Consider the following 13,187-nt stretch of genomic DNA (forward strand, 5'->3'; position numbering starts at 1 on the left):
CTAACCCGTACTATTTTCACCATAATTTTTCCTTTAATAATGCTTATGGGCCAGTTTTTCGGACAGAAGGGCTAGGGGCTAATATGCGAAGAGACAAAAGAATTAGACAGGCCAACAAGAAATTTGTTTGACAGACATTGGAAGGTATCGTTATCAGTTAGTTTCCTTTGTGAATTGTTATATCTGTTACTTTCTTGCTAACTAGAGTGTTTAATTAGGGAGAAGTGGACAATTAGTCACTAGCTAGAGCTGTATTTACGTTTTAGCCACTATTTAAAGTGTATTTACTCTTTAGTCAGTGCTTTAATAACTTTTAATTTTCCAGACAAAAATACTGTTGTGCTAGACATGGTGTCCTTAACTTCATGAGTGTTGTGTAAATATTAAGGACAAAGTAATTAGCACCTTCTGTTTTAAACTTTAGAATATCTTGTCCTTAAATCCTCAATAGAATCGTGTGTTAATTGAAAAAAGAGAGAGGAGAAACATAAATAGAGTATTTCACGCCTCAATTATAATATATACTATAAATACCTATTTTGCTATAAATATAAAAGGTAACTATAAAAAATAATATTTTAAAATAATTTTAATTTATAACAAATAAGGTGTATACTTTTGCTAGAGGAGCTAAAATATCCTATTACATATGAACCAAGAAAAATAATGGAAATTTTACCACCTATAGAATAGGTTAGTACCCTATTTATATTAAATAAATACCATTTTAAAATATTACATCCTATAAATATCTTTTATAGTTCATAGAAGGATATGTTCTCTTATGAATCAGTTTGGGCTACGTATTTAGCCCAAATCAGACCTACATTTAGATGCGCTGACTTGGGTTGTTTCTAAAGTGACCAGTTGTGAAAATTGTTAAAATAACACGGTATAGTCAGTTTTCGGACTGGTCATTTAAAAATAGTCACCGTTTACGAAGTCAATAAAAAATAGCCACTATTTTGCTGCAACAGAGATCGGTCCCGCATAATATATGGGAGTTCGGTGCATCTGTGTACGAACTCCAGCATATTATGCTGAACCGGTATACTTTGCTGACTCTTGTATAATATAGGGGAGACTGGAGCACCGGTGCTCCAAACTCCAGTATATTATATTGGACATTTATACTTGCTGGAACTCCAGTATATTATGCTGGAGTTCTAGTGTACTTATGCTGGAACTCCAACATATTATGCTGGAAGCTGGAGTTCCAGCATAGTTATCCTGGAACTCTCGTATAATATGCTGGAGTTCAAACATACTTATGTTGGAACTCCAGTATAATATATGAGCGTATTTTTCGGGTTTTGAACAGTTTTTGCGCTCAGATTTATCTTTACATGAAAAGTGGCTAAATTTCGATTACTTTTGAAACTGAGCTATTTTTGAATGACCGGTTGTAAATCTGGCTATTTTTAAATTTCTCCCGTGAAAATTTGCCAAGTCCAACCAGCCCAAACTTGAACGAGCTAGACGGATCACCTTCTTTGGACAATATTTTATTTTTCATGGAGAAGAATGACCTAAAGTAAACTGTAACCTATCTTGAACAAGTGTGTCCGACTTTTCATCTTGATTAATAATCAAAATCTAAAGACACAATTTTTTATCTTTTTCGTGGGTTAATTTTTTCACCCATAAACAAAAGTAAGCAACAAAGTGCTAGGTGTATAATAGCCCTCAGATCTCTTGTATAGGTTTTGGTGTCAATTGATAAGGGGTGTAATTCAAAAATATCTAGATTTACAAGTGATAATTAAAAAATAGCCACAATTTTAAAAGTAATCAAAATTTAACCATTTTTCATGTAAAGATAAATTTGAACGAAAATACTGTCCAAAATACGAAAAATATTCCAGCATAATATACTTGAGTTCCAGTATAATATACTGGTCTAGCATAATATGCTGGAAGTTCATGAATAGGTGATCCAATCTCCAGTATGTTATGCTGGAACTTTTCGTGTGTTTGAGTTTTGCATAATATGCTGAAAGTTTATACACAGGTGCATCAATCTCCAGTATATTATGCTGCAACTTTCCGTGTTGCAGCAAAATAGTGATTGTTTTTCAATGACTTTGCGCTGGCTATTTTTCAGTGGCCAGTCCAAAAACTGGCTAGCCCGTGCAATTTCCGTAAAGTTGGGTCAAATTTTTATTTTTATGTATATATTATGTTTTGAATCTCCATAGTTTCTTTGTGTATTTACTTTTTATATTTTACACCACTTATTGAAATTTCTTGCTCCGTTACCGAAAACAACCACAGCTAAAAACAGGAAATATGCATCTCCTGAGCAGCAGACACTAAGTTAAACCCTTCCATGTTGTTATTAATAATAAGATCAACACTGTTATTTTACACCATTGCCAAATCACAGGCAATGAACTCAGCTTTGCTGAATATAATACAAATGGAAACCAGGAAACAGCAGAACATTACAAGATATCTAACTATACCCTAATGACATTGTGAGGAAAGGGTTGTTCCGAAATTCAATTCTTTCTCCAAATTTTCCACCCGAGAATTAATACTCGTCGAATCCTCAAAAGACGACTACATACTCAGGGCTTGAACAGGATTGTGGTCTCAGCAATCATGGAAGTCACGACGTATGGATCCATGTTCGAAGCAGGCCTCCTATCCTCGAAGTATCCCTTTCCTTCCTTCTCCGTGTCTCTTCCCACACGAATAGATGCACCACGGTTTGCAACTCCCTAGATAATCCAAATGCATCAATATAAATGAGATACATGACATTTAACTTATATACACTGACAGTATAAAGAGTTTTTACGCTATCAGTATATAAGACTGCAGTATCACGTACCCATTTGAATGTGTTGATGTCAGCTGTTTCGTGTCTTCCAGTGAGACGACGCTCGTTGCCTTCACCATATGCTGCAATATGCTCCTTGTGCCTCAGTCCAAGCTTCTCAATTGCCTTCTTAATGACTTCATAGCCTCCTTCATTCCTCATAGACTTTGTGCTGAATGAAAAAACATTCCAAATTTTCAATCATTTAGAAATAGAGAAAAATAATTGGTAAAGTTGTTGTTATGTGACCGGGAGGTCACAGGTTCAAGCCTTGAAAACAGCCTCTTGCACAAATGTAAGGTAAGGTTGCGTACAATAGATCCTTGTAATTTGACCCTTCCCCCGACCCCGCGCATAGCGGTGGCTTAGTGCACTGGGTTGTCTCCTTTTTTTAGAAATAGAGAAAAATATTAATTATGAGTTGAATATGAAATGTTATTATTTATTGCTTTACCTGTAGTTTGTATGAGCACCTGCACCATTCCAATCACCCTAGAAGGAAAAAAAAAAAAGAGTATTTGAGGTTAGGATTTAGGCGTTTGGACCTGATTTGGTCGAAATTTGAAGGAAAAAAAAGTATTTGAAGTTGAAATTGAAAAGGATATTTGTTCTCTATGTCAAGAGTTTGAGCCATGAAAACAGCCTCTTGCAGAAATGTAGGGTAAGACTGCGTACAATAGACTCTTGTGATCTGGCAGCCTTTCCCCAGACCTTATGCATAGCGGGAGCTTAATGCACCGGGCTGCCTTATTTGCTCTACGAATACAAAATAGTGAGCTTACCGGAATAGGTTTAGGGTCAAATGACACCACAACTCCAGCAATCTCAGTAATCCTCTGTTTAAACAACAAAATCAATAAGTGAATTTAAGTTAAAATCTACATAGTAAGTGAAATGAATTGAAATTGAGGCTAAAATTACCAACAACTTAGCTACATTACCTCAAGAATGTAACGAGCTGCCCACAATTCATCAGCTGCTGAAATGCCAACTGAAGGTCCAACTTGAAATTCCCACTGCATCACATCATATCGAAATAAAGCAAACTAGGGTTCAGAGGAATCTAAGACAGGTTCTGTAGGTTCAATTAAACTAATTATTTTCGCTTGAATTATATATACATATAATAATATCATATTCATTGTGAACTCACTGTCTCTATATTCGCCTAACCTAATAAAGACCAGAAGGAATAGGCTCTATACCTGTCCGGGCATCACTTCTCCATTGATACCACTGATGTTAATCCCAGCATAGAGACATGCCTTATAATGAGAGTCAACGATATCGCGTCCAAAAGCCTTTCCAGCTCCAATTCCACAATAGTATGGTCCCTAAAATCATAAAATAAGTCAGATAACATTCATCAGCTGTTAGAAAAGGAAAATTTCATAATCTTACACAATCTACCAAAGAATTACTATATGGCATTCAACAAAAATCATGTATTTTGTAGTCTTAGGAAGTTGCTTGAAACAAGGGGGAATTATTCACTTTTTTTTAAGTCATTATTTTAACATTACTTGATAGCATTGTTGAGAAAAACAATATTAGCATAGACATAGACATCCCTGCAGAAATAAGAGGGGAGGATATAAAAGCAAGAAAAAGGTATTGGTTGAAGAACTAAAAATGTTACACTTTTTTCCCCATTATTCTCTTTTTCCATGTGAACATGAATCTGATTAGGTACTAAGAAACCAAACAAAGAACAAATGCTTGTAAGCTATATTGATCGGATTTTCCAAAAATACTGCCGCATTCATGTTGGAGGATTTGACACAAGTGGGACGGCAATTTTGGAAGGTCGGAGCAACATAGCCTGAAAGATATTTTAAAAAAAGGAAAGGAAAACTGCCATCTGGAGTGGGAAAAAAGTGTTAACAAATTTACCTGTGGTCCAGGAAAACCACCAAGAGGCCATCCAAGAGGCCAATTGATATCTTTTTGCAGCAAGGTGTATTCTTGCTCAAGACCATACCTAATTTACACAATTTATTTAACAGTTAGAGAATTTCCAAAAATTATATAGGGAAATCTTTTGAAGGGGAATCTTGGCGTAACTGGTAAAGTTGTTGCCATGTGATCAGGAGGTTACGGGTTCAAGCCGTGAAAACAGCCTCTTGCAGAAATGCAAGGTAAGGCTGCGTACAATAGACCCTTATGGTCCGGCCCTTCCTCGGACCCTGCGCATAATGAGAGCTTAGTGTACCGGGTTGCCTTTTTATATAGGAAAAAAATTTCTACTTTGAAAACTAAATAGGATATGTCAATATACCAGGGTTCCTCAACAACAACATCAGGGTGGCTGAAAATCTTGGCAGCACTGTGCCTTTTGTTTGTTGGAATGGGTTCACCAGCTGGGGTGTAGCAATCACAAATGACCTAAAATAAACAGAGGAAAAAAGAAAAACCAAAAAAAAAAAAAAGCTCAAACATATGATTACATATTCCAAATAATAGTACTGAACTAAAGAGCAATAGAAGTGAATGCAAGATTTAATGACATGTATAAAGTAAAGGATTTTACTATACACATTGACTGTGCAAAGAATTTCTACATCATAGTGTAGTTTAACATGTTGTAATAGATAATCTGCCTTATTTTTTAAGTACCAATAACACTTTCTCTAAACCGTTACGGTCAAATTTCTCTATAATAACCTCGTTTGTTCTGATATTTTTTGGCTGCTATAGTGAAGTGCTATTACCGAGGACATATATTATAATATAATATAAAAATCGGTTCCGAAAAATACTTGACTCCCTATAACGAATAATGTTATATAGGGGAGATGTTATAGAGAGATCCGACTGTACATATAATTATTTTTTATACGGTCAAGAGTATTACAGTTAAACTCAAAAGTAAATGTGCAACTCACCAAGATATTGTTGCCCCTTCTGAATGGATCCTTGAAAATTGCTTGAGGACTGTATCAAAATTACAATAAGTGACATTCAGATAATTGTTCCTCAAAAAGGACATAAAAACTACTTCCGTCCTTTCAATTTATGTATTTTAGTTTGACTGGACACGAAGTTTAAAAAACTAAAAATGTGTGTAATGTACCAAAATGTCCTTAAATTTTGTGATATTAAATATACCGTGTGGAAAATTGGAGTTAAAGAGTTACTAAATATAGAAAGAGACATTCTCTTTGAGACAAAAAAAAAAAAAAGTAAGACACATAAATTAAAACGGCGGAAGCGAAAGATTTTGTAGACTAAAGAAAACTTACTATAGGATCACTTCACTGTCTTCTCCAGGAGCTTGTCCTGTGCTAGAACCATCATAATTCCATTTGGGAAGCTTTGAAGGATCATCAACAGGTCCAGATAGAGTCTTTATATAAAAACAAATAGCACTGATTTAGCAATCTTATGTATTAAAAGAAAAAAGGATTATGTTATCTAAAATAAATAAAAACAAATTGAAGATTTAATACTCTGGCTTTGCTCCTGACGTCCATTCCTGATCCACCAATCCTGATTATAAACAAATAAGATACACTAAGAACTAGATTAACATCAAAACTTACATCATAGTAATTGAAAAACAACATACTACCATAGAACCAAAGGATTCCATTATACATATAAATTCTTGATTACATGTAGTATTAAAATACTGAAAATTGTAGGTCAGCGGGTAGGTATATTGGAAACAACCTCTCTATCCTCAAGGTAGGGGTAGGGTCTGCGTATACACTACCTTCCCCAGACCCCATTCGTGAGACTATACTGGGTTTTTTGTTGTTGTTTTGTTGTTTAGGTCTGCGGGTGCAAAATACCAATGTACATATTACTTCATTGTGACAATGAGTGTGAATTTTGTACAAATATAACAAAAACAAGAAGAAACCTAGTGCAATTCCACACGTAGGGGCTGAGGAGGGTAATGTGTACACAAACCTTACCCCTATCTTATGAAGGAAGAGATGTTGTTTCCGATAGATACTTGGTTGAAGAACAGTGAAAAGACACAATAAACAAACAATAACAATATTTATTTAAAGTGAAGCTGAAGATAAGGAGGAGCTTTGGAGCAACGATAAAGTTGTTTGCATCTGATCTATAGGTTACATGTTCGAGCTGTGGAAACAGCCGCTAATGCTTGCATCAGAGTAGGCTGTCTGCATCACACCCCTTAGGGTGCAACCCTTCCCGGACCCTGCATGAACACAAGATACCTTGTGCACCGACCTGGCCGTATTCAAAGTGAGCTGAAGAATGCACTGTGGACATTGGCCAATGCCAATGGCTACTAAGAACAAACAAAAGAAAACTATTGTACACTTCCTATCTTAGAAGAGAAAACAAAGAAGAAAATAAAAACACAACAAAATTGACAAGAAATAAGATATCTTGATTCTTAAATATGTAAAACTATAAAGAAACAGTAAAGATCAAGAACAATGGATGTAATGAATTAACATATGTATTACAGAACTAACCATATGTATTAAAATTGGTTTATGTCTACTGCAAAAAGTATTACAGGACTAACCATATGGATTAAAATTGGTTATGTCTACTGCAAAAAGTATTACAGAACTAACCATATATATTCAGCAATAATTTTCTGAGTGGAGTCAGAGAGACTGAGATTAACGAGATCGGAAAGATGAGCCATAATGGAAAATAAGAGTTGTGAAATTGGCTGAGTTTGTAAATGAGAGAATAAAAATGTGTATTAGCAGAGGTGAAGAGGCAGAGAAGCAGTTTGCTCTGTTTTTATAGGCAGCTTTGAGAGTGTTTGGTTGTATAAAACTATTCACAATTATATTACTTTATTCCTATTCAACTTCTAATTAATATGTGGAAATAAAAATTCTAATTAATAAAAAATCTAATCGTCCCAATTTTTTTTTAAAAAAATTAAGTTCAGAATATGAGAGGCTATTTTTTGGTCAACGTTTTTTCTTAATTGAAATCAGATAGCAGGCTCGTTAAATAGGGAGAGCCAAAATTTTTTACAAGAGAATTAAAAAAATGTAAGTATATTGCACATAAGATTCGAATTTACAGCCTCAAATAATTTTTGAACCGCCTTTACTACTACAATGAAAGCTTCTTAAGAGGATTTAAAAACTTATATATATATACAAAATACAAATAATATGAATAATTTATAGTAATTTCAGGATTATAATCTATGCTTAAAATCAAGATTATAACCTAATATGAATAATTTATACCGCTTTTTATATGAGATAAGTTACAATTATATTTTGGAATACAAAATTGTACTTTATTGCTTTTAGCTTTAACCTTCAAATGCAAAATAAATTTTAATCTAAAAAATTATTCCGTTATAATCTGTCTACTTCCTGTGTGACCTATATGTTACGAGTTCGAGTAGTGGAATCAGCCACCGATGCTTGCATAGGATAGACTGCTCACATCATATTTTTTAGGGTCCGACCTTTCGTTGGACTCTGCGTTAATGCGAAGTATTTTGTGCACCGAACTGTTTTTGGGAAATTGATTTTTTTTCCATGAGTAGGTAACTAACCCAAAAAAGTAAAAGAGAGTAGCCTTAGTAGGTAATAACTATTAATGCGTAAAGAGAAATTGTTTTGATAATTTTTATGTTTATAAGCGAGTAATTGAAGTGCCCCTTTCACAATCAACTTTGTCCATTTTACCAAATTTGTGTACTGATAATGCCAAAAGGTGGTAGGGTGAGAGATCTACTCTCAAAAGCTTAATAACCTTATGGTTCATTTTTGGAAACATGCCAACGTCCAACATGTGTACTGTTGTAGGCATCAAACTTTTTTTATTTTTCTTCACGCAATTCAGAGATATTTTAAGATATTTGTACAATATCAATTAGTATGAGTTTGCTCACATTGTCGGTCCCAAATTTCTTTAATATTAAAACGTAATTGTTACAGTAAAGACATTCTACCATGCCGCAATAGCTAAATCCAAACAAAATTCTAGCAAAGTAGGAATGTGTCGTAGTTCGTCTCAAAAACAAAATTATTTATTATAAATGGCTTAATTGTATACTTCCTATTAATTGTCGTGATTATTGAATATATCCCGTCCAAAATAGTGGAGTTTCATTTTAGAGAATCAAGATAAAATTAATTACTTTGTTTTATTTTGTAGTATTAAATGTTTTTGAAAGTAAAAATATTGACTATATAGTATAGAAAGCCTAAAAGTGAAGAGTACTGAATACTGAGTAAGTACTCCGATCCCTTCAGTCCATTTTTTAGTGATTTTTAGTTATTTTTTTGTGGTCCACAATATTTGATTTTTTCATATATCAACAAGGAATTAACTTCTACTTTCCAAAGTTGCCCTTGAAGTAAAAATCCTAGAAGTAGTTTATTATATTTTCAATGAGCAAATTAAGGTTAATATGGTCAATTTCTTTGTTAATTAATGCTAAAAAGTGTATTCCTTAATATGTGTGAGAAGAGCTAAAAATTCATTTAAATTGAATCGGAGGGAGTAATCGAAAACGGAGTGTTCTTATTAATAATGTCTTTTAAAACGTATAAAAGTGAAGCATGACAACTAAAATAACGGGAGGGAGAAATAGTTTATGGAACTCAAATTCTATTTTGTATTTTTCGGAGACTTTCACATTTTTATTTATATTTCACCTCGAATTTTATGAAGGATTATGAATCTTGGTTCGGCCAATTAATAACGAGCTGTGGCTTGTACTGTAGTGACAAAAGCATAGATTTTACCGTCGCATTCGAAAACTCCAATGATTCAACTCAGAATATTAGAAACAACCTAAAAAAAAACTCAGAACTCAGAACATGAGCTTTGGACTATCGAGTCTCCGAAAATGTGGGTCCCATCACCTAATAAACAAAACAGTTGTCATGTTTGGATTAATTATTTCGATCTCTGAATCTTCGGGGTTCATACTAAGAGTCCGTTTGGACATACGAAATTTTTTCTCTTTTTTAAAAATTTTTTACTTCTTTTTTTTGAAATCTGTGTTTGTTCATAAAATTTTCAATTTCACTTAAAGATACATTTTGAAAATTTTCGAAAATTTAAAAAACTCCAAAAAGTTGTTTTTCAAAATTTTCACTTAAATACCATTTTCACTTGAAATTTTTTTCTCATTTTTTTTGGAATTTTACAATTCTTATGTCCAAATGCCCACTAAATCGCAATGCTCTTATGGAGGCTCTCAATGCATGCAAGTCCATATTTTTTGCTCCCTATTTCAATTTACGTGACATAATATGACTTAATACAAAATTTATGAAAATAATGAGTAATTAATATTAATTTGGCAATATGTTGATGCACACATTAGGGCTGTTATTGGGCGAATTGGGCGGTTATTTACTCTTAACAGTTTGGCTTATCGGTTATCGACTTTTAAATGTATTAATCCGCTAGTCATCCGATAAGATATCCGACAGATTGGTATCGATTTAGCTCTTATCGGGCAGTTTATCGACCTAATTCAATCTATATTGCGTGCAGTAATTATTTGCTAACAACCTAGCATACAAATTCAGAAATCGAAATTACACATTGAGTCCAGACACACATGTTTATTAACGCCTACATAAGAATGATGTAGTGTGTCATGTGTTGGAGAGTGAAAAAAGCAGAACACATTGTACATTGTAGGTACATTAACTGAAGATAAACTGAATGAGTTGATTCATTACCTTTCCAACATTGCCATTGATAAAGATGTTACTGCAATTGAGATCTCTATGAATAACACAAGGGTCATGAGTGTGTAGATAATCCAAGCTCTGTAGTATTTGCCTAGACCACTTCTTCAACACCTTAATCAAAACATGACAATGCTTCTTCCTATAATCCCTCAAATTATCAGAGGCACATTCCTTAGTTATGAAATTGAGGATGTTATGTTCATTGTCTTTCCAGACATGATATAGTACTATGATGTTGTCATTCTTCAAGTTCTTCAACAGTGCAATCTCTCAAAGTGGAAGGGTTTTTGATATTTTGTAACATACCTAATAACAACCAACCCAACTAGCTATATTGATTCACTGAAGGGACTTACAAATACTGAAAATTACAATAAAACAGTAAGGGATAATTGAGAGATAACAGAGAGGGATGAGAGGACAGAAATACACCATAGAAGAAGGGAGATGAGAAGCTTAGACACAGAGCAAGGAGATGAGAGGAGCAGACATTTTCTTCTTCAACACCATGCCCCATATCTTTCCTAGATCCCAAATATAACGTGCTAGTATTCTGTTTGCTTGTTCAATCATTGGGCCTTTAGCTCTTGGCTTTTCTGGCCCATAATCCCTTACCAAGTAAGGTTGGTTCACAACATATTTAAAATATATATGGATAAAAATAAATTATATTATATATATTCTTAACGGGTTAACGGATTATCCGTTAAGAAAATTGAATAATCCGCCCCCAAATCGATAAGCCGTTAATAAAAAAATTTCAATCAGTTCCTTGTTCGTTAAACCGTTAACTCAATACCAATAAGTCATTAAGTTTCGATTTCGGTTCGATTTTCGGCTTCGGATCGGTTTTGAACACCCCTAGCACACATTACAAAACCAAGAGAGGTAATTGTAGTGCATGTGCCGCTAGAATAATATATGGGACTTAAAAGTCACCTGTCGCTTTTAAGCGAATCAATATTGGCTGATGGACAAGAGGGGATTGCTCAAGTGGTAAGCATCATTCACTCCCAATCCTAATTTGCGGGTTCGAGATCGGGGAGAGGTTAAAGAAAATACTCGCTGCTTACGTGGCAGCATATTAGCCGCACGAACATGTTAGAGCTTGATACGGCAAATTGAACGGTAAGGATTTCTCGTCGTGCCGGAAATCGACTTTTGTTTACCTTTATGGCTTGTCATAAACAGTAACCATTCTGAACACTTTATTTTTGTTTTAACATTTAGGATGCGAAATTTATTAGTTTGACTAAATTAAATCTATTGAATAAACTCAATGGGAAAATGCTTATTATCGAGACAATCTCTCAAGCCGCGGCGAATCTAGGATTTAAGTTTTATGGTTCAACTTATAAAAATTTTAGCATTGAATTCATTATATTTTTAAATTTATGAATTCACATTGCTAGATGTTACAATATTATTGACTTTTTACACATAAATTTATGCTTGAACCTGGTACCAATGTCTTGCATCAGCTTCTGCTCTCAAGTATCATAGCTCAAAATTAAATCAGAATATCCGCAAATTGCCAATTCTTCCTTCTTCTTTTTTTCTTTTTAGAACTTTCCTGCAATTACACCTCTGACTTCGACATTCATAATATCTATGTTTTATATGTTTAAGTTTAGTTTAATAAATACCTGTATATGTATTAATACAACTAGAAGAATCTTGAATATTTATTCTGATAATAACCGTTAATTAAGTCAACTGAGGGGAATATTAATTTTGTTTAAGTCACTTTCATGGTTACGAATTGGCTGCATCTTGTATGGTCCTACCTACCTAATACTAAATTATATACTACTACTATATATCTACCAAATATCCAAAGGCCAAAAAAGGAAGGTTTAATTTTTCTGATTATTTTATCAAATCTAACTATTCATGATCTTAAAAATATAATTCACTCATAGAAGCTAGTAATTGTTTTGTTAGGTGATTGTTGAAAATGATTTTATAAATTCCCCTTAACTAAAGATACTGTTGGTATGGGTGATTAGCGACATATAGTTAAGAGATTATCGTTCAAATTCTAATGCAAATAGCAAAAGACGATCAAATCCAAGCTTGCAACCCATGTATATTTGCATAAGATCCAAAAGGCCAATTCCAAGTTAGATAATCAACCATGCACAAGAGGAACTTTTCATTGATTTTATTACATAGCTAGGGACAATGGCGAAGCTAGGAATTTCATTTAGGGTGTTCAAACTTGAAATAAGTAAAAAAAAAAATCCCGATAAAAGGGTGTTTAATATATATATATATATATATATATATATATATATATATATATATATAGTGTAATTTTTCGACGAAGGGTTGTCAGTTGACCACCCTTAAGGATATGTACCTTCACCCCTGGCTAGGGACATGTGCGAAGCTAGAATGTTAGTTATGGGTTCGAATGAATTCAGTTGTTTTTAATTACTTAGATAATGTATTTGTATTAGAAAATCCATTAAATATGTATATATATTTAATTGTGAATCTCATAACTAAGATGCTCTACGCTCTCTCTATATATATATATATATATATATATATATATATATATATATTTGTATTCAGAATCCATAAGTTTTAAATTTTGACTCCAACCCTAATTTGAGAGTCAAAGTTCAAAAACAATATTAATGAAAACAAAACAAAACAGCTTAGCAATTATAAAACTG

The 13,187-nt window shown here is 33.4% G+C and overlaps 1 protein-coding gene across 1 annotated transcript; it reads right to left on the bottom strand.

Moving 5' to 3' along the window:
* Nucleotides 1-2,313: 2,313 nt before the first annotated feature.
* Nucleotides 2,314-7,593, bottom strand: LOC104222867 (glutamine synthetase cytosolic isozyme 1-1). Its single transcript, XM_009774191.2, has 12 exons — nt 7,387-7,593; nt 6,274-6,313; nt 6,067-6,170; nt 5,710-5,758; nt 5,103-5,209; nt 4,718-4,805; nt 4,030-4,158; nt 3,766-3,840; nt 3,607-3,660; nt 3,279-3,316; nt 2,837-2,996; nt 2,314-2,723 (listed from the first exon to the last, which is right to left on the bottom strand). The coding sequence occupies exons 1-12, from the start codon at nt 7,458-7,460 to the stop codon at nt 2,571-2,573; spliced, it is 1,071 nt and encodes a 356-aa protein (XP_009772493.1). The 5' UTR covers nt 7,461-7,593; the 3' UTR covers nt 2,314-2,570.
* Nucleotides 7,594-13,187: the final 5,594 nt, after the last annotated feature.

Source organism: Nicotiana sylvestris, chromosome 4 (genome assembly GCF_000393655.2).
Source record: "Nicotiana sylvestris chromosome 4, ASM39365v2, whole genome shotgun sequence".
Classification (NCBI taxonomy): Eukaryota; Viridiplantae; Streptophyta; class Magnoliopsida; order Solanales; family Solanaceae; genus Nicotiana; species Nicotiana sylvestris.